Source organism: Vombatus ursinus, unplaced genomic scaffold, assembly GCF_900497805.2.
Source record: "Vombatus ursinus unplaced genomic scaffold, bare-nosed wombat genome assembly UNPS02014847.1, whole genome shotgun sequence".
Lineage (NCBI taxonomy): Eukaryota > Metazoa > Chordata > Mammalia > Diprotodontia > Vombatidae > Vombatus > Vombatus ursinus.
Window position 1 is genome coordinate 6174675 of NW_020954625.1, and position 27955 is coordinate 6202629.

The 27955-nt window shown below is 38.6% G+C and overlaps 1 protein-coding gene across 3 annotated transcripts; it reads left to right on the forward strand.

Moving 5' to 3' along the window:
* The first annotated feature begins 106 nt into the window (after nucleotides 1-106).
* On the forward strand, nucleotides 107-27343 carry SLC25A16 (solute carrier family 25 member 16). Of its 3 annotated transcripts, XR_003567181.1 has the most exons (10): nucleotides 107-253; nucleotides 6030-6122; nucleotides 9137-9270; nucleotides 10260-10323; nucleotides 19240-19361; nucleotides 20323-20389; nucleotides 22091-22253; nucleotides 24814-24882; nucleotides 25641-25770; nucleotides 26056-26147. XR_003567181.1 is itself a non-coding variant. In XM_027840679.1 (9 exons), the coding sequence occupies exons 1-9, from the start codon at nucleotides 130-132 to the stop codon at nucleotides 26210-26212; spliced, it is 993 nt and encodes a 330-aa protein (XP_027696480.1). In that variant the 5' UTR covers nucleotides 107-129; the 3' UTR covers nucleotides 26213-27343. The 3 variants fall into 3 exon arrangements, 2 of the variants coding, with proteins under 2 accessions (XP_027696480.1, XP_027696481.1); XM_027840679.1 differs by lacking the exon at nucleotides 25641-25770 and having other exon boundaries at nucleotides 26056-27343; XM_027840680.1 differs by lacking the exons at nucleotides 107-253; nucleotides 25641-25770 and adding an exon at nucleotides 319-1092 and having other exon boundaries at nucleotides 26056-27343.
* Nucleotides 27344-27955: the final 612 nt, after the last annotated feature.

Sequence of the window (27955 nt, forward strand, 5' to 3'; positions counted from 1 at the left end):
CGCTAGGCTCCGGGGCTGCTTCGTCGCGCCCTCCCGGCCTGGCTTCGTCATCTTCCGTAATGAGCCGGACGCGGGCGGCCCCGGGTCTCTGACTGCGCCCCCGGAGCCCAGGCAGCCCCAGGCAGCCCCATGGCCGCGGTGTCGACATCGGCGGCCCCCGGGGCCGGAGGAGCGGAAGCCGGGAGCTCGAGCCCGCCGCCGGCGGCGTCCGCTCGCAGGGACTTCTACTGGCTGCGCTCCTTCGTGGCGGGAGGTGAGGGCTGGGGCGGCGGGGCAGAGTCAGGAGGCATTTAGGAAGCGCCAGCTGTATGCGAAGCGCCAGCTGTATGCCAAGCGCCGCTTAGCTCTGGGGCCACAAAGACGGCCGAGGATCCCTGCCCTCGAACGGGAGAGACCAGGCACAGAGAGGAGGAGGCGGGGAAGGGGGTTGTTGATAGAGCCCTGCGGCGGCTGGGCAGTGGGCTGAGGAGGTCGGGGCTTCCCGGTTGATTTCCCCTTGCGGAGGGATGAGTCCTGGAGCTGAGGGAGCCTGGCTGGGAGGTGACGAGAGGAGGGGCGCAGTCTGGGAGTCCCGGGGCTCCGAGAGGCTGGCTGGTGAGAGGTTCCAGAGTGCTGGGAGTCCGAGGGGTTCAAAGAAAGCGGCCTTCCAGAGCTCCCTGACCCAGGCTGGGTTTCCAAGACCCTAGCCATTTGAGGGCCCCTCAATCCCAAGGTGGCCCTGAGATTGGAGGATTAATGACATCTGGCAATTCCACCGAATAATTCCGCTTGATATCTCCTGGAGCATTTCTGGACGTGGCTCCATTTCCACCAGCCTGCTGTTTACCTTGACGCTATTTCCTCGTGCTTATCAGCCTCGTGTTTACCTCTGGAATCACGGTGCCTGCCCCAGGCAAAGGGGAGCTAGCATGGGGCAGTGACTCGATCTGGCCTTGGAGGGCCATGAGACGGAGGGGTGTGCTGGTCTCTGAGTCAGGAAGACCTCAGCTGTGTGACTCTGGAGAAGTCACTTAATTCAGCCTTAGTTTACTTTTCTGTAAAATGAAGAAAATAGTACCTACTTCACAGTGATACTTCACAGGATCAAAAGAGGTAAAGTGGAGCAAACCATAAGGTGCGATCTGTACTTTTATTATTCGTATTGGATCACAGAACCTAAGAGCGAGAAGGGACCTTAGCACAGTGCTTAGGGGCTTAACAAATGTTTACTGATTGAAGAATGAATTCCCAATTTTTGTATGGAGTAACCTTGACAGCCCTTCTCATTTCTTTTGGTTCCCATACGTGTACAGTGAGGGGGTTGTATTCGCACCGCAGTCCACTGTACCGGGCTGCCTCAAGCTTTTTTAGTCACTTCTCACTCCTTCCCAGCTTCTTATCCAATAAGATGGCCTTATCCAATCCAGGAAACATTTTTAAGCACCTTCTATGTGCCAGACACTGCTAAGAGCTGGGGTAACACGTAATAAAAAGAAAGACAGTTCACACCCTTAAGGAGCTCACGGTCTAATGGGGCAAACAATCAGGAATTCTAACTGAACCACTGTGTTCTGTTTCTAAAGAGAAATAGATTGAATACCTTGGGTCAGGGTTGGTAGTGGCAGGGAAATTATGCAAACTTGACTTCAGCCTAATAGGCACAGAGCTGCCAGGAGCAGTTCTCTCGTGGCTGTGCTAGAGAGCCTGCAGCGCAGAATGGTTATGACTAGCATTAGGGACTTCCAAGAGGCTTTTTTGTATCTGCTCCCTATTCATCTCAACCTCTATAGGCTGTCTTCTCTTAATTTTTCTTCTTTTTTTTTCCACTTAATAATTTAATAAGACTTTGGGGATTTAGACATGATAATTGAACGTCTTGGATAAAAAGCTTTTCTGTTTCTATAGCAATTTTATAGGACGAGGACAGGACTGAACCTTTGATTTTACTGGTATATAAAACTTTCAGGTGAGGCAAGTTCCCCTACCAGTGCAGGTGGTCCCCTCCTCTGCATTTTATAGAGAGTTGCTTGGAGTGCTGTTGCCCAGGGTCGTATGTATGTTTCAGAGACAGGGCTTGAACCTAGTGACATTGAGATGGTTCATTGGATAGAGATCTGGGTCTGGCATCAGGAAGACCTGAGTTCAAATGTCGGGACATTTCCTAGCTGTTTGACACTGGGCAAGTCACTTCACCTCTATTTGCCTCAGTTTTCTCAATCTGTAAAATTGGAATATATATAAATATAATATATAACAAATATATAAATATAATATATATAATATATAATAAATATAAATAATACAAATTAAATATATAAATAATAATAAAATTGGAATAATAATAATCAGTTCCCCCACCCCTGATTGTTAGGAGGATCAAATGAGATAATATTTATAAAGCACCTGGCACATAGGAGGTGCTTAATAAATGCTTTTTCCTTTCCCTCATTGAACTTTGAGGCTAGTTTTCTAGTTGTTAAGCTGTTCTGCATCTTAGCAGTTTTATAGATTTATTTTGTCAGTACAGTGGGGCAATATAGAAAGCATACCCATTTGTAAAGTTCCTATTTCCATACAGTCAGTTATCTTAGGAATTAGCCACAGAAAGTTCTTAACCCCAAATTGGTTCTTAACCCTAAATGCACGTGCCTTACTGACCTGGGAGTCAGAAGATCTGGGTTCTAGTCCCAGCTTTGTCTTCTGAGCTTCAATTTCTTCTGTGAAAATGCCTAATCTACATGCAAATAGGAAAAGGACCCACATGTACAAAAATTATTTATAGCACTTTTTTTGGGGGTGGCAAAGAATTGGAAATTGAAGGGATGCCCATCAGTTGGAGAATGGCTGAACAAGTTGTGGTATATGAATGTAATGGAATACTATTGTGCTATAAGAAATGATGAGCAGGCAGACTTCAGAAAAACCTGGAAAGACTTGTATGGACTGATGCTGAATGAAGTGAGCTGAACCAGGAGAACGTTGTACATGGTAACAACTACTTTGTGAGATGACTGACGTTGATAGACTTAACCCTTCTCAGCAATGCAAGGATCCTTGTGAGCAGAACCAAGAGAACATTATACAAAGTAACAGCCACATTGTGCAATGACTATCTTTGATAGACTACCGTATTTGCTCTCTTTTTTTTGGTTTCTTTCTCGAGATTTCTTGCATTTGTTCTAATTCTTCTTTATGACATGACTAATGTAAAAATATGTTTACTATGAATGTATATGTAGAACCTGTATCAAATTGCACACCATCTTGGGGTGGGGGGAGGAGAGGGATGGGGGAAAATTTGGAACTCAAAATCTTATGGAAGGGAATGTTAAACTAAAACTAAACAAATTTTTAAAAAGAGAAAAATACCTAATCTATCCCACAGGTTTATTTTGAAGATCAAATGAAATAAAATAGGGATGATATAAGTATTTTGTTTTTTTCCCTATTACATGTACAAACAAATTTTTTAACATTCATTTTTTTAAAATTTTACTTCCAAATTCTCTCCTTCCCTCCCCGAATCCCAGAGACAGTAAGCAGTTTGATGTAGGTTATACATGTGCAATCATGCAAAAGATATTTCCATATTAATTATGCTGTAAAAGAAGACACAGACCAAAAAAAAAAAAAGGTGAAAAATAGTATGCTTTGATCTGCACTGTGCCCCTACCTCCTGAGAAGTGGGATAACTGTACAATCATGTACAATAGCTTGTTCAGCCATTCCCCACTTGATGCACATCCTTTAAGTTTCCAATTCTTTGCCATCATAAAAAGAGCTGCTATTTTTGTACATGTGGATCCTTTTCCCTTTCTTTGATCTCTTTGGGATACAGACCCAGTAGTAGTATTGCTGTGTCAAAGGGTATGCACAGTTTGATTGTCCTTTAGGTATAGTTCCAAATTGCTTCCCAGAATGGTTGGATCAGTTCACTGCTCCAGCAACAGTGCATTAATGCAGGATAATAGAAATATAAGATAGTGTTTTTATTGGTGCTTCTTATTGGACTTTCCTTGCTGATTATTCTAATGGTATGTTGTGATGGTAATGTTTTGACAGTGTTGAAATGGTAGAAAGAACACAGGACTACTGGTTTGGAGTTTTAATCTTGGCTTTGGCGCAAAACTCTTTCTGTCAGCTTAGGCATACTAACTAAGTCTCTGGGCTTCAGTTTCTTCCTTTATCTGTAAGGAGACTGGAATAGATGCTTGCCCATGTTCATCTCAAACATGTTGGTTTTCTGAATCTATGGACTTTAAAAAAATGACCCCCTTACCATGACTGCTCTTCTTCCATGAGTTCAAATATCCCAGAGTGTTGTTTATCCGCTGTTTGAAATAGCAGGGTTAGAAGCAGGTCCCAGAGAGGCATTGTGGCTCAGTGCAGAGGCACTGGATGTGGTGGAAGGAGGTAATGGTTATCCAGGAGCACCATGCAAATGGTCATTGAAAATTGCCCAACAACCTGGTGCAGTAGGGTCCTACTATTGGAAAAGATATCAATACCATGCCCTCTGTTTTAGGCACAAGGCTTCCAGAAACAATTTAATTTAACATTAATCAGATAAGTCATTTCTGCCTTTAGGTGCCTAAACTGACATAGTTGACCCATGCCCTCCAACATAGACAATTTGAGGTAACATTTATATCAATGGCTCTCAACTTTTTGGTCTTAGGACCCGTTTACTAAAAATTATCAAGAAACCCCCCCCCCCCCAAGAACTTTTGTTTATATGGGGTTAAATCTATCTACTGTATTCAAAATTAAAATGTCTAGGGCAGCTGGGTGGCACAGAGGATAGGGTGCCTGGCCTAGAGCCTGGAAAACTTAGTTCAAATCCAGCTTCAGATACTCACTAGCTATGTGACCCTGGGCAAGCCACTTAAACCCAGTTTGCCGAGTTTCCTCAACTGTAAAATGTGATTAATAACAACAGCAATCTTGAAGAGTTGTTGTAAGGATCAAATGAGAGAATTGTAAAGAGCTTAGCTTAGTGCCTGGCACGTGGTAGGCTATGTAAATGCTAGTGAATGTCGGGGCAGAATTTGAATATGGGTCTTTTTTAAGTTCTAAAAAGCTATTTTTATTAAAATATATAACTTCCCTAGGCCTTGGCTATGTTTTATGCTACTACAGTCCTGTTGTTTATAATTCTGCAGAAGTTGGAAAGTCATTATAACCTTGAGCATGGATTTTCTGACATTTATACAGAGTTTTGAAGTTGGCAGAGTGCTTTATTTGGGACATCCTGTGTTATTTTATTTGAATATTTTTGTGAGAAAGGCACTACATACAAATAACTGTTTGGGTTATCCACATTTTGCAGATGAAGAAATTGAGGCAGCATTATTTGCCTATGGACATACAGCTAGTTAAGTATCAAAGATACTTGTTGCCTGGATGGTAGCCTCATTTAGCCCTCCATTGTTTAAAATCAAAGCCAAACCCTGCCCCCCAAAAAAACACAGAAAACATCGGAGTGAAGAGTGTAGCCACAGTGTTGTTTTTATATGTGAAAGGCAACACCTTGTTTCTTTTTTTATTTTGTGTGGTCATTTGATATTCAAGCTCAGGTACTATTAGGAATGCAAGTTAATCTTCAGCAAAATATTTAAAGTAACTCTGTAAAAGTCCCGACTTATTTGTATTAGTCTTCTCTTTGTCTTGAAAACACCTATAAAGTTCTGACATGGAGTTTTTAAGGAAGGAATACAAAGCAACCAGCCCTGTAGGAGTCAGAAGATCTGGGTGTGCAGGGCTCTTGTCACTGACTTACTGTATTACCTTGGGCAAGGTCCTTAACCCCTTGAGACTGAGTTACCTTGTCTGTAATCTTTGTGTTGTCTGCCTCCCACAGTTCCTGGGAGGATCCAGTGCTTTCTAAGGAAGGCATCAAGCCCCATAGGGAGATGAATGAACTGTTTCATGAGCATGTTTTTATGTTGTGTTTAAAGTGTTATGTGAGATTTTACAGAATCTACTGTACCAGTTGTGCAAAGGTCTGTAATAAATGTTCAGCTTTCCTCTGTCTTGTTTTCAATCTGCAGGTATTGCAGGATGTTGTGCCAAAACCACCATCGCACCTTTGGATCGAGTGAAGATATTGTTACAGGCGCATAATCACCATTACAAACATTTAGGTGAGTTGAGTGATTGCTTTTACCAGGCCCAGGGTAATGCGTACTTAATAAATACTCATTGATTGATTGCGAAATGAAAAGCCCTAGTTAATGGCTCCAAAATGAAAAATTGCTCCATATGAGAAGTTTGGTATTTGAGAAGTAAAATAGTGGGAGCATGTTTCTTGCCTGACTTAAGAGCTTTCAAGGCCTCGTCATCAAACTGTGCAAAAGGTGAAGGGGAATGGAGCTAACTGTGTGCTGATTGGTACCAATTTGTTACAATTTTTGTTTTTTAGGGCTTTGGGGTTTTTTTTTCCCCAGGGAGGAGCAGGACAAAGAGAATATGAGAGGGTGAGAATTTGAGGAGAGAAAGAATATGAAAAAGAAAAAAAAAGTTTAAAGGAAGTATCTGCTGGGTTGAAGTTTATAGTATTTGAGATTTTACTGTATTAATATTAATCAAATAATGAATGTTCAATTAATCTGTTGAATTTTAAATAGTTTACTTCCCATAAAGTCATTTCCATGAGTTAGAAATGGCTGATTTCTTTAGCTTTTGCAAATATAATAAATAACTGAATTCATTCTTGGATTAGATATAATATTATTAAATAATTGCTTTAAAATATATGAAATTGTTGTCAAATAGCTATTAAATATACGAGGTAGAATCAAGCTCTCTAAGTTCAGAGCTCTAACCATTATACCATCTAGCTAGAAGGAACACAGACTAAAGTAAAAAACTTTTAATTTAGGAACTTCACTGTAGCATCCAGATTGTCTGAATATCTGTGTGCAGTGTGGTTTGTTATTGTGCTGTACATAACAGTTTTGAATTATTACTTGTCTTATGCCTACAAATTCAATGCATTATTGTATTTGGGGATTAATTTTTGTTTTGTATTAGTATTTTGAAAGGAAGTGGAAGGTAGAGAAGAACTAATATGATCAGTTATGTTATCCTGGTATGTTTAGAATTATTTTACATGTAACTACCTCTGTCTGACTTGTCTTCTATAACCAGCACACAGATGTGTGTTGTTTTAGTTTGTTAATCTGCATTCTTGAGATTGTATATTCCCAGGGATCCATGATCCCTGGGAGCCAGCTGAATTGTACAGCCTGCTCCACAAGACTTATGAAATTTGCAGTGAAGATTTTAAAGAATAAATAGTTGAAGTCTAATATGTAGCCTGTCTTTTAAAAAACAAAACGAAGGATACATGAACACAAAGGCCATTCATTATATAATGGTGTCATAAGACCAAAGTCACGTCTGACTACAGTAGGAGAGTTGATAAAGATAAGTTAAATTATTGACTCCGAACATAGATGTGATTTTAAATGTGCAGAAGTGGTTTATATACATCTCATTTTAAGATAATTATTAGCTCTTCATTTGAAGTTAGGGTTTTTTCCAAATGGGATGAAATTAAAATATCTTTGTCCCCATCTCCTCATCTCCCCCAAAAGAAATTTACCCTAGGTAAGAATAAACATGAGATACTTAAACCTAAAATATTTTTCTCATATTATTTGGAAGGTTTTAGGATTTAGTCATGATAGAGTAGAAAGACCATTGACTTAGGAGGCCCAAGTTCAGGTCCCAGATTGCCTTTCTAGGTTTGTGAGCTGAATTCTCAAGATTCTTGAGGTCTGTGGACCTCACTTTACTCCTTAGTAAACAATATGAGCAGAGTTCTCAAGTTCTTCTGCTAAAAACTGTTCATTCTGGGCTACCTTACCAAAGTGGTAAGAAAGGCCTGCCTACTTCACATACACTAGTGATTACTACATATAAACTCCTAACTAGATTATGATAAGTAGCAAGGCCCTCCAAAGGAATTTAGATGTGATTCAGTTGACTGAAAATTTTTACTTATAACATCTATAGATATGGAGAGAGCTGGTCTGGGTTCAGATCTTAGCATGGTATGACCCAAGGCTCCAGTCTCAGGATTTCTGAAGTTCTGGTTCCTGTAAAATGGTCAACAGCAGCAGCATATGCAGGGTCCATCCCTGTCCCTCACCTCTCTACCAGCACACATATGTTTCATCTCTGCAAACAAGAGGAGATGTGTTTCATCTGAATACCTAAGGCTTAGGCTTTAGTGTTGTTGTTCACTATATTATTATTGTGTATGTTGTTCTCCTGTATTATTTTGCATCTGCATCACTTCCAACAAGTCTTAGCATGTCTTTCTGAATTAATATTTTTCATTGCTTTTGGCACAGTAATGTTCCAGTCCGTTCTCTGGCATCTTTTAAGCCCATTTGCCCAGACAATTCCTCCTATGTAATGTATCATATAGTAATATAACACTGTATAACTTGCGTGTGCCTCGCCCATGTGCTTAGTGATCCTTCAGTTCTTTGGCGACTGGTGTTCTATGATTTGCAACTCTATATCACCAGAAGAGTATTGGGGTTAATAGATGAGTTTTTGTTTCAGTGACAGAGTAGGGGTTAATAAAAAACTGCAGTTTTTCAGAGGCAACCTAGTTCTCCTGTGATGTTCTCTGTTCATTTGGATTTCTGCTTTACCCCTGGTGTTATTGGGAAAGCTTTTAATGGTTCTGTTACAAATAATACTATCTCATTGTTTTAGCTAGATCCTCCTGTTTAAATTAACGTTAAATGCTTTAAAGAAGGATTGTGTGAAATTTTCAGAAGTTTAAATGGGGAGGATTATTATGAAATGAATGTGATATAAAATCAGAATGTTTTAACAAAACATTTTAAATCTTTAACATTTGGGCTAGCTTTTAAATTTGACTCCATTTTTGTACCTACTATACACATTTCTGTTACCAAATGCTTAAATATAAGAATTTGCTTTAATTTATGTTTTTTTCTTGAGTAGATAGGATGATTGCTTTCATTTTATGATATTTAATGTTACATAATTTATTACCTTTTGTGTAATTATTTCTGAATAAAATGATTATAAAACATTTTTATCTTTATGGTATTGTGTTCAGTGTTGATGGCTTCTCCATTTTGAATTTGAAAATCTTTTTTCTGAAAAACAGGAGTGTTTTCTGCATTGTGTGCTGTCCCCAAAAAGGAAGGCTATCTTGGGTTGTATAAAGGAAATGGAGCAATGATGATTAGAATCTTTCCATATGGTGCAATTCAATTTATGTCCTTTGACCATTATAAAAAGGTAATTAAACTGTTATCTTATTTCCCTACTTTAGAATTTGAATTTGACTGGTACTGAGAATACTTTTGCTGTAAGCAAGGCTTTAAAGTATTCTGGTTAAGTGCCCATAATAATGTTGCAGGAACACACGCGTCTGACTTCTGATTGTTGTGTTTGTTTTTAAGTTAACTTCTTTTGGAACTTGATAGTCTAGAATCAGAGCTGCTCAGTGCTTCGTTATTCCTGCTTAGGAAACAGGACAGAAGCATGTCTGATCGAGGGTAAAAATCATTCCTGTTGGGCTTGAGAATTTGCCCCTGCAGCAATCTCCTCCTTATTATATGGACTAGAACATGTCATAGAGTATAAGCCCTGAGATAGCAGGTACTTTAATGTTTTCATCCTCCAGCATCCAGCACAGTCATGTAGACAAAGAGGCACCCAATGAGTGTCTGAAGAAGCTGATTATAGCAGAATGTGGCTATTAACCAGCCCTACTTCTGCTTCTCTGCCTTAGTTATCGAATTGCCTGCTTTGCTGAGAGTCCACTCCGTTGTCTGTTCAGTCAGCTGGTATCTATCAGTCTGACTTGAACTCAGGTGCACTTGGCTTCAAGGCCAGCTTTGTCAACCATAGTCCATAGTCCATAGTCCATGGCCTTGTTCCCAGAAGATGCAAACAAGGCATTTCAGCTTACTTACCACACTTGCTACCAGGCGGCTCCCTGATGGCTTTCTAAGGGACAGAAGCTTCAGAGCAAACATTTAATCCATGTCTTTCATCACTTTTTGTTTTATAATTGTAAAAGGGCCTGGCACATAGGCACTATATAAACCCTTATTCCCTTTTCCCTTGGTTTCATAACTTGGAATGTTGTATTCTGTTGTACCCTGCAGAGGCCTGCAGTATTTTTGTTACTGCCTTACTTATTGATCTGTGATTTTATGAGGTGTTCAGGATGAAAATGATCCTTGTAACCTATTTTACTGAATTTATTATTTATCTCATAGTTAATTACCACAAAACTTGGGATTTCTGGACATATACACCGGCTAATGGCTGGCTCCATGGCAGGTAGGAATGTGTATATTTTAGTTCTATAGTAATAGATATATTACGCATAGTAATGTGTACATATAGTACATATAGTATACATGTAGTGATATGTTGTCATATCTTCCACAAAAATACTTCCAGCATTAATTTTTCTTGTATTATTTACTATATCCATGTGCTTATCTTTAAGACTGACTACTTTATAGAGAAAGAAGGAAATGGCAAACCACTTCAGCATCTTTGCCAAGAAAACCCCAAATAGGGTTACAAAGAATTGGATACAGCTGAAAAACTACTGAGAGACAACTTTATAGGAAAAAGGCATAGTTCCTTTATGATACCCGTTAGTAGCCAATTGACTGAGACCCTCAGACCCCGTAGGAGGTGATAGCAAGGACACTGATGAGGGGAGGTGCTTGGGGCTGAATACTTGTGGTGTTTCAGTCTCTCTCTGGGCTTCTTGTGTGGTGTGAGATGGGCTCTATTCCAAATGATAAGCAGTAACTCTCCAAGGCCCTGGTGTGGCAAGGCAAGGCTGAGTTGGGTAAGGAGCCCCACTCTAGCTTAAAAAGCACCATAAACCCTGTTATGGTTCTCAGCTTCCTTGATGCCATTATCAGGGGCCCCTGAGAGCTCTCATGGGAGCCTTTGGATTTTGTTCTCAGGCCTCCTCAGAGACTTCCTGGACTCACTTCTCGCCTTGTTCCCTAGCTTCATGATGACATGCCTTGTCTAACACCACTAGTGGTTTGAAACACATGGTGGTGGTGTTTTTCAAAAATGATGAAATTTGGTACTAACATTCTAAAGAGGTTCCAAAGAGGTAGAGTGGTGGGGTAGAAAGAATGTTGACATTGGATTCAGAAGGCTTGAGTTTAAATCCTACCTTGGCCACAAGTTGCAATATGATGTTGAATAAATCACTTAACCTCACTGAGCCTCAGTTTCTTAATCTGTAAAAATGGAATAACAGTAGTTGCCCTATTTCCTAGGTTGGTTTTTAAAGCAAAGTGCTTTGTAAATTGTAAAGCCATAGGAAAATATGGGCTATTATTAACAGTAATACTGGCGTCATACCTAGTGTCTATGTGTCTGATCACTTTCTATTTTAAGTAGCTGCTTTGTGTTTTTTTTAACCTGCAGATTGCTCACAATTTGATGTAAATTTTAAGCATCCTGTAATTCACCAACTAATTCTTTCCTGCAAGTAATTAAAGTTTAGTAATAACTTATTCTTTCTGCTTAAAAAACAAAACAAAACACTCATGGTGCTTCCCTCCTGATAATTTGCAGACTCTACTAGCTGAGTGGCCCAGGGGCAATGAAGTCGCAGAAGTAACTATAGCAGCAGACATTACAGTCTTTCCTCAGTTAAAGTGTAGAAAGAATAGACTCAGAGGAAGCATCTTCCTCTTACTGCTATACCCTGGTATTGTGTTTTAATATCACTTTAACAAAAACGTTTTTAATTTTTCTACTTATTATGCACCTACAGGCATTAAGGGATGGAAGGAGGAAAAAAAAGTGTAGATGAGATATATTCCTTCCTTGGGAATGTTGGGATGTAGCCCATCCCATAATTTTAATACAAAATACCACATAAAATGTAAGAGAGACAAACAGTGATATGTGAGGTTCAAGGGAGAGTTTACTTACTGGAGGCTCAAAGAAGACCTCAAAGAAAGTAAGATTTGAGTTGGGCTTAAAAGGAGGGTTGGGATTCTACAGGAAAGGAAGAGAAGAATTACAGTATAGTACTTTATTACAGGCTTTTTACTTTTAACTCACTGTACCACATAGCTTCTGGGGGATAAAAGCAAACAAACCGAAGGTTTGCAGGAAAGCTGCAGGATGACATTTAACAGGAGTTAAATCCAAAAAGACTTTGGGCTTTTGTGGCTTAATGTAAGTCCTTTGGTGTTCCTGCCCTTTAGTTATTGGGCAATGTCTGCTCTTTCAGGACGTGCCCACTTCACAAAAGCACAGCTTGAGTTTACTTTGTGGTTAGTGTTTTCACATTCGTGTTAAAGGATTTTATGATGAAAATGATTTCAGGTACAGTAGAGGCAGGGCAGCATACTAAGAATGTCACTTCTGAAATTTAAAGTCTTTTAAAGAAATCTTTGGATCCCCCAGAAGTCACATTTAGGGTTCTGGCAGCCCTAGCCCTGTAGGATTACTTTGTGTTTAGTACCAGCACAGGAGAAGCAGAGACTTCACTCATTGCATGTAATTAGATACAACATACATTTTGTTTACGTAAGTTAAAGGATGGTCTGATAAAAGTGGAAATGTATCTTTTTATCTTGCTTCTCTTAAACCTTTGAGAGATGATTTTAGCTAATTTTTTGTAGGCCAGGCAGTCATTTAAAGTTTATGTATTTGTAGAAGTTTTTAAAAAAGAATTGCTTCATGATAGCTTTGTAAGTTTCACGTGTCTCTTTTAAAACTCTAAGGAATTTCATCATCCTTTTCCTTCCCTCATCCTACAACTACAATCCAGTATGTCTTGAGTCTTCCAAGAAGGCACAGAAACGGAGAGTCGAGGCTTCTGTTTTCAGAGAGTGAGCCTTCCCCTCGTTCTTTGTGTGTTCCTCCTCTCCCTGAAAACATTCCTTCTCTTCCCTTCTGCCACTTCCCATTCACCATTCAAAACCCCAAAATAATGATCAGTGTGGTGGAGGCAGAAAATAAGGTGTCGGAGATGAGTAAGCAGATCAGATGGATGAACAGATTTGCCTATTGTCTATCTATTGGTTATTCCAGTTTTGGGGGCGATTTGATGAGTAGGCCCGGTGGGTAAGATTTTGGTAATAGTGAAGGGCTAGAGTCACGTAGGTGGGGTGCTAACTCCAGGCTCCCACTGGCTCACTGTGTGACCCTGGCATGTTGTGTATCTCTAGGACTCCTTTTCCTTTAATCTTTCCATTAATATTAGAGATTAATGATTACATGTGAAAGCCCATTGAAAAGTCAAAAGCACTGGACAATTGTGAAGGTTTATTAATAAACTAACCATGCCATTGACTGACTGCATGTTTTTAGATGGGTCATCTGCATCATTTTTCCTTTATATACTTAATCTCTACAAAGAAATGAAAACATTGTTTTATGCTAAATGTTTATTTTCATTTACGAAGGTCAGGAAGCTTTGGATGCACTGTTAGGAAGGCAAGTGCTCTGCCCCAATGCTGTCCATATTTTTAAAAGTACCTTTGCCCCCTTAATCTTGTTTTATAATTCAGAAGTAAATTCTTACATGCATCCCTTCTTCCCCTCCACCCCAACCCCTGCCAAGAATACTAGCCTATCTCCAAGAGCTTTTATTTTTTCTATTTTTAATTATAAGAATTGATGGTCAAATTTTAAAGATACATTAATATTATTCATGGTCATGCTCTGGCTATCCAGAGTGCAGCTTATAAGCCCCAAATGGCATTTTCACCTGCTGCCTGTGATTCTTTTGGGATCTCTTGATTTCTGTATCATTGGACTATTATATAGAGATGGTCCTGGAGCCCCTGCTTAGTGTGCCTGACTACAGTAGCTCAATAATTATCAGTTCTACTTTAGGCCTTCTCTGTGTCTTCTATAGCTACCACCCCACTGGTACAGCACCAAAATAACCCATTTTTTTGGGTTGTGATCTATATAGATTTTCTGTATAGCAGTCTGACCCAGTAGTCTTACATGAGATGGAATGTATAAGAAAGAAGTCCTAAGCACTCATGAGCAAAGTTGACCTAGCAGGGTTCCTTATGGGAAGATCTAACCGATCTTGGAATTGACGTGTTTCTGCCCTGCTGTCATAGTGACAGCACATTGTCTCACTGCTGTCTGATTCACCAATGAGTGCCACTGATCCAGCCCTGCACCCCAGTTTCAAGGCTGTATTTGGTATAATTGTCTTGCCTTTTCCTTGCAGTTAATTCCTTTATCAGAAAGTCCCATGTACCATTTTCAGTTTCAGAATATTCATATTCTCTGATAGATTAACATTGGAAAGTTTGTTAGAAACATTCTTTGAAACTTGAAAAGTTTTGAAATTCTTTTGAAACCTAGAAATTGCACAGACGGTGAGGTAGATCCATTCTGAGCTTGGCAGATAATTGGGTTTTCTTATTTTTTAAAGAAAGCTCGTTCTTTTCATTTGACTCATGTTTACTTTTGGGTATTTATCATAGTCATTTTATCACCCAGTGCTCAATTTGCTGGTGATGGCCATTCCCGTGCTCAGCAATCTGACTTGGCCTGTATTTAAAGCCTTTTCAACTTGGTAGAACTGAATGCTGGGTAATAAATACCGTGTAAGTTTGTAAGGTTGGAAGGAGGACTGGGGAGAAAGATCTCTTCTCTTCCCATTCATCTCTTAAACTCTTCTTAGACAGATGGTTTCTTTATTAAATTCTAAGCTTCTTGACTGAGGAGAGGTAGGATTCACACACAGAAACACAAACTCATCTCAGCTTGATTGAAGGTCTTGTTGCTTCCTGGTAGGTGAAGACATATTGCTGTTTGTATTGGATTGTAGTTATAAGATGGGGGAAGGAAGAGGAAGGCTGTCACCACCAGTATTTCTGGTAAGTAGCTTTAGATTTCTCTTGTTTATTCATGGACAACTATTATTGCTTACCACCTAGTATGAAACCAGGTACGAAAGGATTAAAGGCCACAGGCAGGTTAAATAGGCAGCTGCAGGTTGTTTCAGAACCGGTTTTTACTGGACTTCTTTATCAGTTGGGCAGAAGGTACAAACTCCCTCTGGTCAGGTCAAACCTTCTCACTGCCAAGAAATAGCTCAGAAATAGACTGATAACAACTATTTTAATCTGTACTCAAACTATAGAGAGGTTTCTTTCACAGGCTACTAAAGGGGATTTGAGTACCACCTTCAGAGAAGAATCCTAGCTTAACTGAAATATGGAAGTCAAGTTGAAGTACATAAGCATTGCAAAAAAACAAAAAGATACTTTTCTGAGTTCAGAAGGCTGCTATGACTCTAGTGGATTTAAGGATCACTTAGTAGATTTGTAAGGATTCATCTAGTTTACACAGTGGTAAAAAGCAGAACCTGATGGTATTCCCAGCTTTGTTCTATCCCACCTATTAGAAACCATCCCTTGATTGAGCCTTGGGTGTTGGCTCTGTTCTTTGCATTGGTATAGGAGAGAAGAAGGAAGCAGGATAGTTGGAAGGGATTGAAGGGTGAGAGAAAAGAAAGGTCAACACAGATACTGGAGAAGGAAGAGCAGAGAGGGAGGGCAGTGATTTAAAGGAAGAAGGTGCATGAATGATGACTAATAAAGGTAGGGTCAGTAGAAGAGGGATGGAAAGCTGGAATGAAGGAGGGAAAAACTGGAAAAAGTTAGGGACAAAGTCAAATAGGAGAAGATGGGAGAAATGGTCATGGGGGAAGATAGTTATGAGGGGCATAAAATTATATACCATACATACATACAGCCACAAACACATGTTATAAATTGGAATATTGAAAAAATTTACAAATATTTACCATAAATTTTTCTTTAAAATAAGAGTGGGAGGAAGGAGAAAAATACAGATAAAACTATCACTACAGAGAAATAGCTCTAATTAAGCAAAAAAAGGAAAATGCTGTAACTGTGTAACTTTAGAAGTTTCTGAAGACAAGTATTTTGCAATGACTTAAATGTTAGGTTCTCATTCATTTAGATAACCTTTGCCTTAAGCCAGGCTCTGTTATGTTAATTTAGATTTAGCATAAGATTTACTACAAAAAACCCAGAAAAGCACTTTACTTGGTTGACAGCATTAAAAAGTCACATTACTGTGTTATAAAATGTCCTCTATTGAGGAAGAACTACGTAGTAAAACCTTATTGATTTGGACCCAAACTGCTTGGCATTTGTTAATTCAGGCAGGAATAGATTGGTTTACCTTTTTTATTGTATATAAAATGTTTGCTAACCAAACAAATAATATGGCCCCTATTGCATAAGGGTGTTGAAAGGAATTACAAGAATAAGGTTCTTAAGAGCTTTAGAAGTACTATTTATGTCTAAACAGTTAATGGTTACCAGTGATCTGGTAAAAGCATGCCCTCTTGAATGTACTTGAAATTAATGAAACTTTTACCTATAAATTATTTAATCATTCTAACTTTACTTGTTTAAATCAGCCTTTCTATCGAAGCAGACTTTATTGTCCTCCTTAAATACTAACTAAACTTCAAATCAACAAAATTAAATTAAACACTCACCACATGTGAGACACTGTGAAACCTTAAGATCCAGCAGGACAAAACCTAAGTAGTCCCTGCCCTTAAGGAACATCCATTCTGCCGGGGTTTAGGACAAGCAAAGGATAGATGGATGAATTTAAAGAGCCATAGAGTGTTTATCTCTGGCAGAGGGAGATCAGCAAAAATGACTTTGTAAAACACTAGTGATTCTGCTGATCATAGGTGAAGAAGCATTGGAGGGGTGGGAAATGATGGCCTGGAGGCATGGAGGAAACAGATGAGATGCCAACTTACCATGTAATGGTGCACTTGAGAGCAGTGCTGTGGAGTATCCCTTGAAAAGTGAGCTGGAGTTGTAAAGGCCCAAGGTGTGTTTGAGGACTCTCAGTTCTCAAGCCTTGTGGAGAATGGTTTGGAGCATAGATTCCCAAAGAAGGTGATAACTGCCCCCCTAGGGGGGGTGCTAGAATGATCCAGGGGGACAGTATTTTTTTTGAAATGACGAAGATTTAAAAAAAAAACCATTAAAGGGTTTTTTAAAAGTAGATTTCTAGGGGGGTGCTGAATAATTTTTTTTTAAAGGGAGTGGTAGGCTAAATAAGTTTGTGAACCTCTAAACTTTGGAGAGGGGGGAGTGTGGAAGGAGGGAGACCAGTTAGGCTGTTTTTAGAGTAATCCAAGTTAGCCTTGACCAGAGTAGAGAAAGGAATTGATGCAAGAGAGATTGTGGACATAGAATTGAAAAGAATTATTAAATAATGAACATAGGTGTTAAAGGGATAGGATGATTTGAGTCTGAGGTTTCACACCTGGGTGACTGTTAGGGTGGTGGTTCTGTTAACAGAGAGGTTTGGAGAAGGGTTTGGATTACGAGGTTTTGGGAGGGGAATAGGAGATCTCTTTTGGACTTAGTGAATTTGCCATTCTTATGAGACACCTAAATGGAGGTATGCAGCTGGCAATAGGTAGTACAGGATTATAGTTTAGGAAGGAGATGAGGCTTTGATGGACTAATCATCTGCATAAATATTATTATTGAACCCATGATGGGAAAGAATGTAAAAAGAATAGAAGGCGCTAGGTGGCGCAGTGGATAGAGCACCAGCTCTGGAGCCAGGAGGACCTGAGTTCAGATCCTGCCTCAGACACGTAACACTCACTAGCTGTGTGACTCTGAGCAAATCACTTAACCCCAAATGCCTCATGAAAATAGATTAAAAAAAAAAAAAAGAGTAGAGGGCCCAAGACTGAGCCTTGGGGGACACTTAGTGGGTGAGACTTGTCTGGCCAAGGTACAAAAAAAAAGCAAGATAGAGGAGTGTAATGGAAGCCAGAGGAGGTGATAGACCCTGGAGGGGATATTCAATGATGTCCAGACCAAGTTGTTATTGTTACTCATTTGTATAAGATATTCGGGGGGGGGGGGAATAAATGTTTTGTAAACTGTTTTATGTGTACTCTTCTCCACTAAGAAGACACACGGATCCTGAGAAAACGGATCCTGCTCAGCATTCTTTTTCATTGGTTTGACATCAACTTCTATTCCCCCTGAGTGAATTGTAGGATTGACAGGTTTAGATTTTTAGGCAGCTCACTGAAAAGAATTCAAACTTAGGAAGGGGAAGAATAAAATAAATTGAAAGAAGAGGCGTAACTAATACTTCCCCAAGTCACTGCAGTGTCACTTTGTAACTGCGAGTGAGGGAAAAGACTGAATTCAAGCATTATGCCTCTGAAATCAGTTTTGTGGGGATTGGAATCCATGTACAAAATACTAAATGACATTATCATAGCTTGAAACTAAACCAAGAGAATTGGACATTTGCTAATGTCAGTCATGACTAAAGTGATGTTCTTCATCGTCATAAAATGTCAACAAATTCTGCCATAAAGCCTGGGCATTCTGTTACTTGCTGAAGCAATAACAAGTATCTGTCAAAGCAAGTGTGGAAAAAAGGGACCATCCATATAAAATCCAGAGTCACAGCAGCGGGGGGTAGTTCCCTGTAAACCAGCTGAAGTCTTCTGGGGACCTGAAGGCTTTTGACCATTAGTAACAGTTCAAGTGATCCTATACTTTGAGACGTTTGCAGTGTCCCCAAGGGAGTTGGGTTCCAACTTGATCATGAGTCTGTTGCAAATACCAGCATATTTGGAAAGTAACTGGAAATGCTGCCTTCACCATGATGGAATAGAAATGTGGACCCGAAGACTTGAGTTCAAATTCTTGCCCTGCTGCATATTATATATGTGGCCTTAAGGTTTCTAACCTTTTTCTAGCTTTGAAACCTCTGATGAATTGGCAGCAGATCATTGTGAAAATAAAGGAATCATAATGTTACTATGTTGCTAATATGTGGTATTAGGATAGCTAATAGCCTAATTTTCCTTAAGGTGCTTTTAAATCTGTTGCAGTATTTTTTTTTCTACTCTCATTGTAGTCTCTTGAGTTAGATAGGGACAGTATTGGCATCACCATCTTAATAAGACTGTATTCAGACTCATCATGATATCTCTCATCAGCTGCAGCCTTCCAGTTGGGGAAGCATGAGAAAAGATTTCTTGCAGACTCATTGGTGGGATACCTGCATATGTCTTGTGATGGACCTTGCTAAGTTAAGAGACTTAGAATGTTCTTGCTAGCAGCATTGACTTATGACTGCTTGTTTCTTATTAATAGAACTGTTTGTGAGAGTTTTCTTTTTTCCTTGCAGGTATGACAGCAGTCATCTGTACTTATCCACTTGACATGGTTAGAGTTCGCCTGGCCTTCCAGGTGAAAGGAGAACACACATACACAGGAATTGTTCATGCATTCAAAACAATATATGCAAAGGTATTTTCTTTTTCTCTCCTTTCTTTCTGTAACATCTACCTTTCACATTTGGTAAAAAAAAAAAGCATCATGAGATAAATTTTTTTTTTTTGTGGGTTTTTTTTTTTGTTGTGTGTGTGTGTGTTTTTGGTCTAGGCAGTGGGGTTAAGTGACTTGCCCAGGGTCACACAGCTAGTGTTATGTGTCTGAGGCTGGATTTGAACTCAGGTTCTCTTGACTTCAGGGCTGGTACTCTATCCACTGTGCCACCTCGCTCCCCCATGAGATGAGTTTTAACTTGGCCTGGGACTTAGGTAGACCTCAGTTCAAGTCCTGACTCAGAACATAGACCACTCATGTCCACTGCCACGTTGCTTAACTTCTCACCACCCCCAGCTGTTATGAGACCATAAAATACAGATGCATTGCCAATTCGCATCAGTAGAGAAAGTTTCCTCGTCAAAGTTCTTTCACATCTATGAAATCACAATTCTGGACCAAAAACAGTTATTAAAATCTTTTGGGTAGATGACTGAGTTGAGAGATGTCCTATTTGAGAACTAGGGAGAGGAAAGGACTACTGTGCTTTTTCCTGGTCAGACCAGACCTACTAGAGCATTGTGCTCAGGTCTGGGCATACATCAAGCGCAGCAGTGTCCAGAAAAGGGCAGCCAGGTAAAAGAGCTTATGCCATGTGAAGATCCTTGAAGGAATGAGGGGCCTGTAGCCTGGAGAAGAGAAGACTTTGAAAGACTGTCATGTGGAAAGTGATTAGACTTGTTCTGGGCCCCGGGGACATTGCAAAGAGGCCAAGTTTGACTTAGGCCATGAATTTTGCTTTACCGGAAGTCTTTAAGCAACTTGTCTAGAACATTGTAGATTTTTGCATTCTAGTCTGTGCTGCAGAATACTTTTTTGTTGTTGCTTTAAATTCATCATAACGAACACAGCTTAATTATCCATTTACTTTTTCCTTTAAAAGGAAGGTGGCTTTCGTGGGTTTTACAGAGGACTGATGCCTACTATTGTAGGCATGGCTCCCTATGCAGGTATGGATTGCAATTTCTTAAAACTTTTCAGATAGAACTTGAGTTTTGACATTATAAGTTAGAGGGAAATCTTTGTTTTAAGAAAGTAAGTAAAAGAAACTAAAAACTTAGATTCACTTTGAACATATTAAACTATGCTGTCCTTCATATGCTAAGATGGGCCTCTTGGCCTACCAAAAATTGGATATCCATTTTGGAGTTGTATTTTCTAGTTGAATTGCCCTTTACTCTTACGCCATCTTCCTTTTTTTTTTAACAACTATGTATATGATGTGGCTGTCAGAGGAAAGAGTATTGTCTATAACTGTCTTTATAAAGGCTAACTGGGCCTTATGGGAATGGACTCTAGAACTTTGGTCACACTAGTATCAGGCTCTAACTGGCCAATAATACTATATAGTGTTTGTATAAACAAATAAGAGATGACCCGAGGATTAGCTATTAGTTCTATTACTATAGATTGTTTATTATTAACAGTTTAATTGATAAAAGTTATCTTTTGTTTTCTGAAATCACAAGGATTTTGTGGTAGTGTATTTCATAAATTTAGAAGGCATAAAGGTATTTTGAATATTGGGCAAATTAATAGCAATTCTGAAATTCTGATACTTTATGGTAGTTCAGTCTCTTAACTTTTGCTAAGAACTAGGATAGCATTCAGCATGGACCAGTAACATTGTATTTGCCATAGAGTTATTTAATCTTAAGTGATCCAAAGTAGAGCTCTCAGGCCCCTGTTCTAGTTTATGTGGAAAGTATACATGCACATCTGGTTCTCCCTTTCCCCCCAAAACTGGGTTCTTCTCATGTTGGCAGCCCTGACTTTGAAGACTCAAGGGGCATCAGGTTAAAAGGCAATTCCTTATAATGTCTGAATTTTTTGACTCCTGTAATAATCTGTAGACAGTGGGCTTTAGTGGAAAGACTGCTTGAGCCTGAGGTAACATCCTAGCATTGCCACTAATTGCCTGGGGGACTCACTCTGGACCTCAGTTTCCTTATATAAAATGAGGTGATTGAATCAGATTGAAGGTTTTTTAACCTGGGGCTTCTGAACTTTAAAAAAAATTATAACTTTCAATATAATTGGTTTCCTTTGTAATTCTATGCATTTTGTTTAATACCTTAATTAACATTATTTTGCATATGGGTTCATAGGCTTTACCAGACTGCAGAAGGGGCCAAAAAAAACGTTAAGAACCCTCAGCCCTGATGATCCCCAAGGCCCTCTGTGGTTCTAAATCTATGATTTTATAGAAGGAAACATGTTTTTTAGTGGAAATATGTCTTGTCAGTTACATTTGGCACCACCGCTATTCTAATATAGCTGCTAGAATATAAAAGTCAAAAACCAAGCGAGATTTTGTTTTACAAGTTAGAAATTATAATTTTCTCCTTAACTTTATAAACATTTCTTTATAATTTTGCGTGAAACTATAAATGATTGAGACTACTATATAATAGGTGTCTTTGGTGAAGGTTGCTTATTATGTGTGGATCTATATGACTCCCTTTAATTTGTGGATAAACTTGTTTATATTTTTTAGTGTTACTAGTGGTAGAAATTGTGCATTGGGCAAAATGTGATAGTCAAGAAAGAAGAAATGCATTATTATATACTTGAAATAACTTGAAATAATACAATGTATTGTTTTTCTGCTCTTGTTAAATATTATAGTAAATTTACATTTTATTTTTTAGGGGTTTCATTTTTTACTTTTGGTACCTTAAAGAGTGTTGGTCTCTCCCATGCTCCTACCTTACTTGGAAGACCTTCATCAGACAACCCTAATGTCTTAGTTTTGAAAACGCATATAAACTTGCTTTGTGGTGGTGTTGCTGGAGCAATAGCACAGACAATATCGTAAGTTTCCTAACCAGCTTAATTTAGGAAAATAACTTGAAATTGAATTGTACATAGCATCTATGTGTAGGACACTAAACTCTTACATAACTCTCCTTTTCAACATTAAGCTTTTTATGTCTTAAACCATTCATAACCAGGAAAACTTATTATAAAGTTTAAGCATTAGCATCTTAATTGTGAAAACCTCCAGGGTGGTACATGTTTGTATATTTTAAGTTGTCTTGCTGGTTTCAAGTAATGTTCATCTTGTATTTCTGTGGAGAAAGTAGTTTGGCATGTCTCCCTTTATTTCATACAATAAATGAACATAAATAAAATATAATATAAATGGTATGTATAATAAAATTATATTAATAATTATAAAATTATAGATATTATATATTATAAAAATAATATTAAATAAATGAAAATAAATAAAAATAATATTAAATAAATGAAAATAAATAAAAATAAAAGTTGTCCTTTAGAAACACAACAAGAATTTTCTGCCTTCCAGTTCGTGTTGTATACTTTGTTTTCTTCACAAGAATCTGTGAAATTTCAGAAAATTAAAGGCATCTGGAGTGAGGTTTCTTCCTCATCCTTGCCTTTTGCTTTTATGTAGGTCTTACTATCTTTCCTCCTAATATCTTTGCACTGCCAACTAACCCCTCTGCCTGGTTCTATAGTCAGTTCTGTTAGGGATCTTGAAGAATTCACATACTCATAACCATCCCACTCTCCCCTTAGTTTCTTCAACTACACTTTTTCCATGGATTCTCCTATAATGATGTTTTTTGTTGTCTCCCCAGGCTCCTTTTTGACTGTTACTGTTTGTAGCTAACATCTTACTGCTTTTCTCCATTTCACTGACAGACTTCCAGATTTTGTGAACTCCACCCCACCTTACCTCTCTTTCTTTACCATCTCTGCTTTCTGCAATATGTGTTCCATTCCCACTCCCTCACCCAAAACTACATTGCTGAATGAAGGTCTTTCTTGCTAAATTGAGAAGACCTTTTTTTTTCCTCCATAGTACTCATTACCTTTACCACTAGGTAATGCTTGATCCTGTTGACTTCCCTGTGTGACTGTTCTTCCCTGGTACTCCTCCAGTCTCTTCGAGTATCCCTTTCTGGTTTCTTTGATTGATTATACTTTCTTTTCTTATTCTTTTCTTTTCTCAACATTTCCCTAAGATTCAGTCCTTGGATAGCTCTACTTTTCTTTTGACAATTTGGTCCCTAGGAAAGCTCATCCAATCTTCCATTTGTCAGTTATTCATTTCTTTTTTTTATTCAGGCTCCTCAGTGCTGTCTCTGTCTCCAGTTCTTACCAAGCCACAGTCACGCATTTTCAACCCTCTTGAAGAGATATTTGTTCTGCCATCACCTGAAATCTATTATCCTTCAGTTCTACAAACATTCCCCTAATAGACCTCCCCCTTAGTCAATCCATTGATAAGCACTGATTAAGCTGGTGTGTTTGGCAGTATCCTGAGCTAAGGATACAAGGATAAACATCAAACAGCCCCTGCCCTTCCAGAGCTTACATTCTAATAGGAGAGCCTGCAGGGATGCCACAAGTGAAGACAGACAGAATAGGTAACACAGTGAATTCAAGATGGTTATGGGAATGGAGTGAGCACCAGGGCCTAGAGGGTGAGGGGGATCAGGAGAGGTCTCTAGCCAAAGGTGATGCTGGAGGGATTCCAAGAGGCAGAGGAGAGGAAGGGAGAGTGTGTTCCAGACATGGGGAATAGTCAGTGCAAAGACATGGGGATAGGAATTGAAGCATTTGTGTAACAAACAGTAGAGAATCAGTATGACTGACCTGTAGGGTGTGTGGTGGACAATGACTGAGAAGACTGGACAGTCAAGAAGGGTCCAGACAGAGGAGTTTATATCTGATACCAGAAGTGATAGAGAGCCTCATGATCCCAGTATTCTTTGGTTATTTTATCACTTGTCTTTTATGTATGAACGCCCTGGTGCCCTTTAGACCTTCATCCATCTTCAAGTCATTTCTTTTCATTCTGACTTTGTCTGGGGAATCTGGACCTGAGGTCTCCTCCTCCTCTAGATCCATGATGCTGCTTTGATCACTTTATGGATGCCATTCCTCACTGCCCTGACACCAAACTCCTCAAATTATCGCACTTTTTTTCCTACTACTGTAGTGTGAACTTCCTACATCAGCCAGTCTGCTTTCTCTTCTGTCTTCTGAATACACCTTTGTCTTCTGTTCATGATGTTTCCTTTACTAAAATGCTTTGCCCTCTCCCCAGTCGTGCTTATCATTTAAGGCCCCATACTTCCTATATTCTCCAAATTGAGATAGTTGGTCACATTTCTGGCCTCTTACAATTCTTGTCTGTGAAATTGTATATTGAATTGCCTTGTGTTGTGCAATTTTCACACATGGGTAGCTTGGCTATAAACTCTTGGAAGCTTAAAACTGTGTCTACCCTTCTCTTTTCTCAGAGACTTGCACACAGTAGAGTGACTATAATTACTTATTGAATTGAACTTTTAAAAAAAAGTGAATGTCCTTTAGTTTGTCTTTTTTCTTCCTTTAGTTATCCACTTGATGTAACCCGTCGTCGAATGCAATTAGGGACTGTTCTCCCAGATTCTGAAAAGTGCCTGTAAGTTCTACGTACCTTTTTTTTTTTTTTGTCATTAGAAATAGAAGTTCTTAACATTTCAAACAAGCAGGAGTAGAACCACAGAATTATTTTTGGAATATGTTTTAGAAATCATTTTGTCCTACCCTTTCATTTATAAATCAGCTCAGAGATTGACTTCTCCAAAGCCACATATTGGAGTGGGTGATAGAGAATCCAGGATGAGAGCTTACCAAGCTCTTGATCATCATCAGATCTCACAGATCTCAATCATTTTCATCATATACTTTGGTAACAGCAAGCAGGGTTCAAATGTGTTGTACAGTTCTTAGGGGACAGTTAACAGTGTTTGGTCAGGGCTTTACAGGGGTTCAGAACTTTTTTTTTTTTAAATAATAGTCTATTTTTTTCCCAATTACACGTAAAGACAATGTTTAACATTCATTTTTCTTAAATTTTAAGTTCCAAATTTTCTCCGTCCTTCTCTTCCCTTCCCCCTTCCTGAGATGGTAAGCAATTTTATATAGGTCATACATGTGAAATGATGCAAAACATATTTTGAGACTTTTCTTATAAAGCTCTTATTCTCAAGACCAAGGATGCATATGGCAAAGGGGAAACTCCAAGTCTTATGGGTTAGGAAGTGTGGTATTTGGACGTTTTGGGGAGGGAACAGTTTTTATTGCTGACTCTGGGATTCGAAAAACTTTTATATCTTTTACTAAGTTTTATTTCTTTTATATTTTTACGTCCTTCTGCTGATCATTCTGATTTAAAAGGAAAGGGAAAAATGCAGCTGTTAATGTATATTTTGGAAAGGCAGCCATTGGACTCTTCAAATAGTACTGACAAAAGTGATATCTCCCTCCAATTTCTCACTCTTGTGTCCTTGCTATTATTGAGAACAAGGTAGGTGTTAGATATGTTTTTGTGTGTCCAAAGCCTCAGCACCATGCCTTGCACAGATTTTCTTAATCAACGTTTGCCAAATGAATGTATCAGTAAAATCACTCACCCTTGGCTTCAGTGCTCCTGTCCACCCTGACATGACAGCTCCAGGGCGGTTGATTCTTTGTTAAAACAGCATTTGTCATTTAAATCATCATTTTAGGGGCTTTAAAAAGGCCATCAAGTGCCCCTCTTCCCTTTTTTACTCTTCCCTATAAAGACGTGTCCTCTGATGTTATATTTCAGTACAATGTTGAAGACGCTGAAGTATGTCTACGGACACCACGGCATCCGCAGAGGACTCTATCGGGGCCTATCTCTTAACTACATTCGCTGTGTTCCCTCCCAGGCCGTGGCGTTCACAACCTACGAGCTCATGAAGCAGTTTTTGCACCTCAACTGAAGTCACATTTTTCCTTAAGAAACTGTCCAGGGCCAGACACATGTATATCTGTTATATAAACACTTATAATGTTTTACGTTTCTTTTGGCAGTGGAGGGGAGGGGGTGTGTATGTGTGTGGATTAAGTGAAGTGGAAAATCACTCTGTGACTGCAAGCCCTGGCACTTGTTTTTGTTGTTGTTGTTGTTTTTTAAGCCAGAAACCAGAAGTGCTTCCTGTTGTTTTCTGATGCCATAATTTGTGGTTTCCTGATATAAAATACGTCCTTAGGCCGACTCTGGATGTTTTATTAAGTTAATCAGTTTCATTAAAATAACTAAATGGTCTGAGAAACCAATGAAAGATTCATTGGTGGCCATTACAGGTTTTCCAAGATTTACTCTTAGCTTTATCATGTTCTTCCAAGCTTTTTTAGTAATCATGGCAAGAAAAAGAATCCCAGCCTTATGCTGACCTTAATGAAAAATTATGCTGGATTTTAAAATGAACTGAGTTCATTTTTTTTAAATAGATTTAATAATTTGTGATTATTATAGCAAGAACGTATATTGCAATTTTATCTTGCTCCGTTGGGTAAGTGCATTGTACAAGCCACCACTGAAAAGGTGATAATTTGTGGGTGGTGGTAGTGGTGGTGACTGATCTTGTCAAAAATAATACAATGTACCATGGGATAAAAATGTTATTTAAAATAAAATTATAAATGTGACATAAATAGTGACAATGATTCAGAAGCTAGGTAAGCTTACTTGCAGGTGTTATAATGACAAAAAGTTCTGATACTGTGGGGTATTTTACATACTTTTTTTATAAAAGACAACCTATTTTTAAATGCACTTAGAAGGAATGTGAGTATAAAAAACAGACTAGCCCTGAGAGGTTTTATTTGTAAAAGTGGGTTGGTTTATGACTTCTGTTACACAAGATGTGTATAGGCAGACTGAAAGCATTCCCGTTATTGTCAGTGTATGGATCAAACGGTATTTACTGTGCTTGTATATACATTAGAATAATATGTGCATTAATATATACTGTATCAAAATGTTCTTCCACGAGAGAGACTTCTGTTGTGTAAATTTATTTAATGGAGATACTGAATATAATTTCCAGTGATCTGTTGTTTAAAAACAAGCAAGTTAAAAATGTCTGGATTCATTCTTTGTAGCCACTTATTGTCATTTTTATTTATTGTTGTAAATATAATTTTAGAGGACATGATATGTAGAATCATTGCCATGAGGTGAGTCATTAGAAAATTAGTTGAAATCATTGTATGCTTCCATTTTTGGTTTGGGTTAAGACAATGAGCATTTCTGGTATGGCCTTTGTAAATTAATGAGTTTTTGGAAAAAATTGGTTGAATTGTTAGTTTTGTTTTGACATCTCATCAGATAAATATTTTTTTGATTTATAAACCTCCCAGTTGATGGAACTGCATGTGTTCCTAGAGCTGTATATGTTTCCTCTTTTGGGTTATACTATAACTAAATATTGTCAGGCAACCTTGAGGTAATTTAAATTGCTAAAACAAATATCTTCTATTATCCCCTGAAAAGAAACTACAAATGTTTTACTGAAGGAAAACTTGCATTCTGTTCCATTTCTAGAATATGTTCAAAAATTTAATGATAAATAAATATGTTTTAGTCATTTTGAAATTTATTTCCTTCATTTATAAATTATAGGTTTCATTTACTGCAGTAAAGGCCTTTACAGAAGGATATTGGAATGAAAAAGCAGTCA

Excerpts from the sequence above, each read along its gene's own strand:
- SLC25A16 (XM_027840679.1), top strand. The coding sequence starts at position 130 with ATGGCCGCGGTGTCGACATCGGCGGCCCCCGGGGCCGGAGGAGCGGAA. Across the intron at positions 254-6,029 it reads GCGCTCCTTCGTGGCGGGAG|GTATTGCAGGATGTTGTGCC; the intron begins GTGAGGGCTGGG and ends TTCAATCTGCAG. Across the intron at positions 6,123-9,136 it reads TCACCATTACAAACATTTAG|GAGTGTTTTCTGCATTGTGT; the intron begins GTGAGTTGAGTG and ends TCTGAAAAACAG.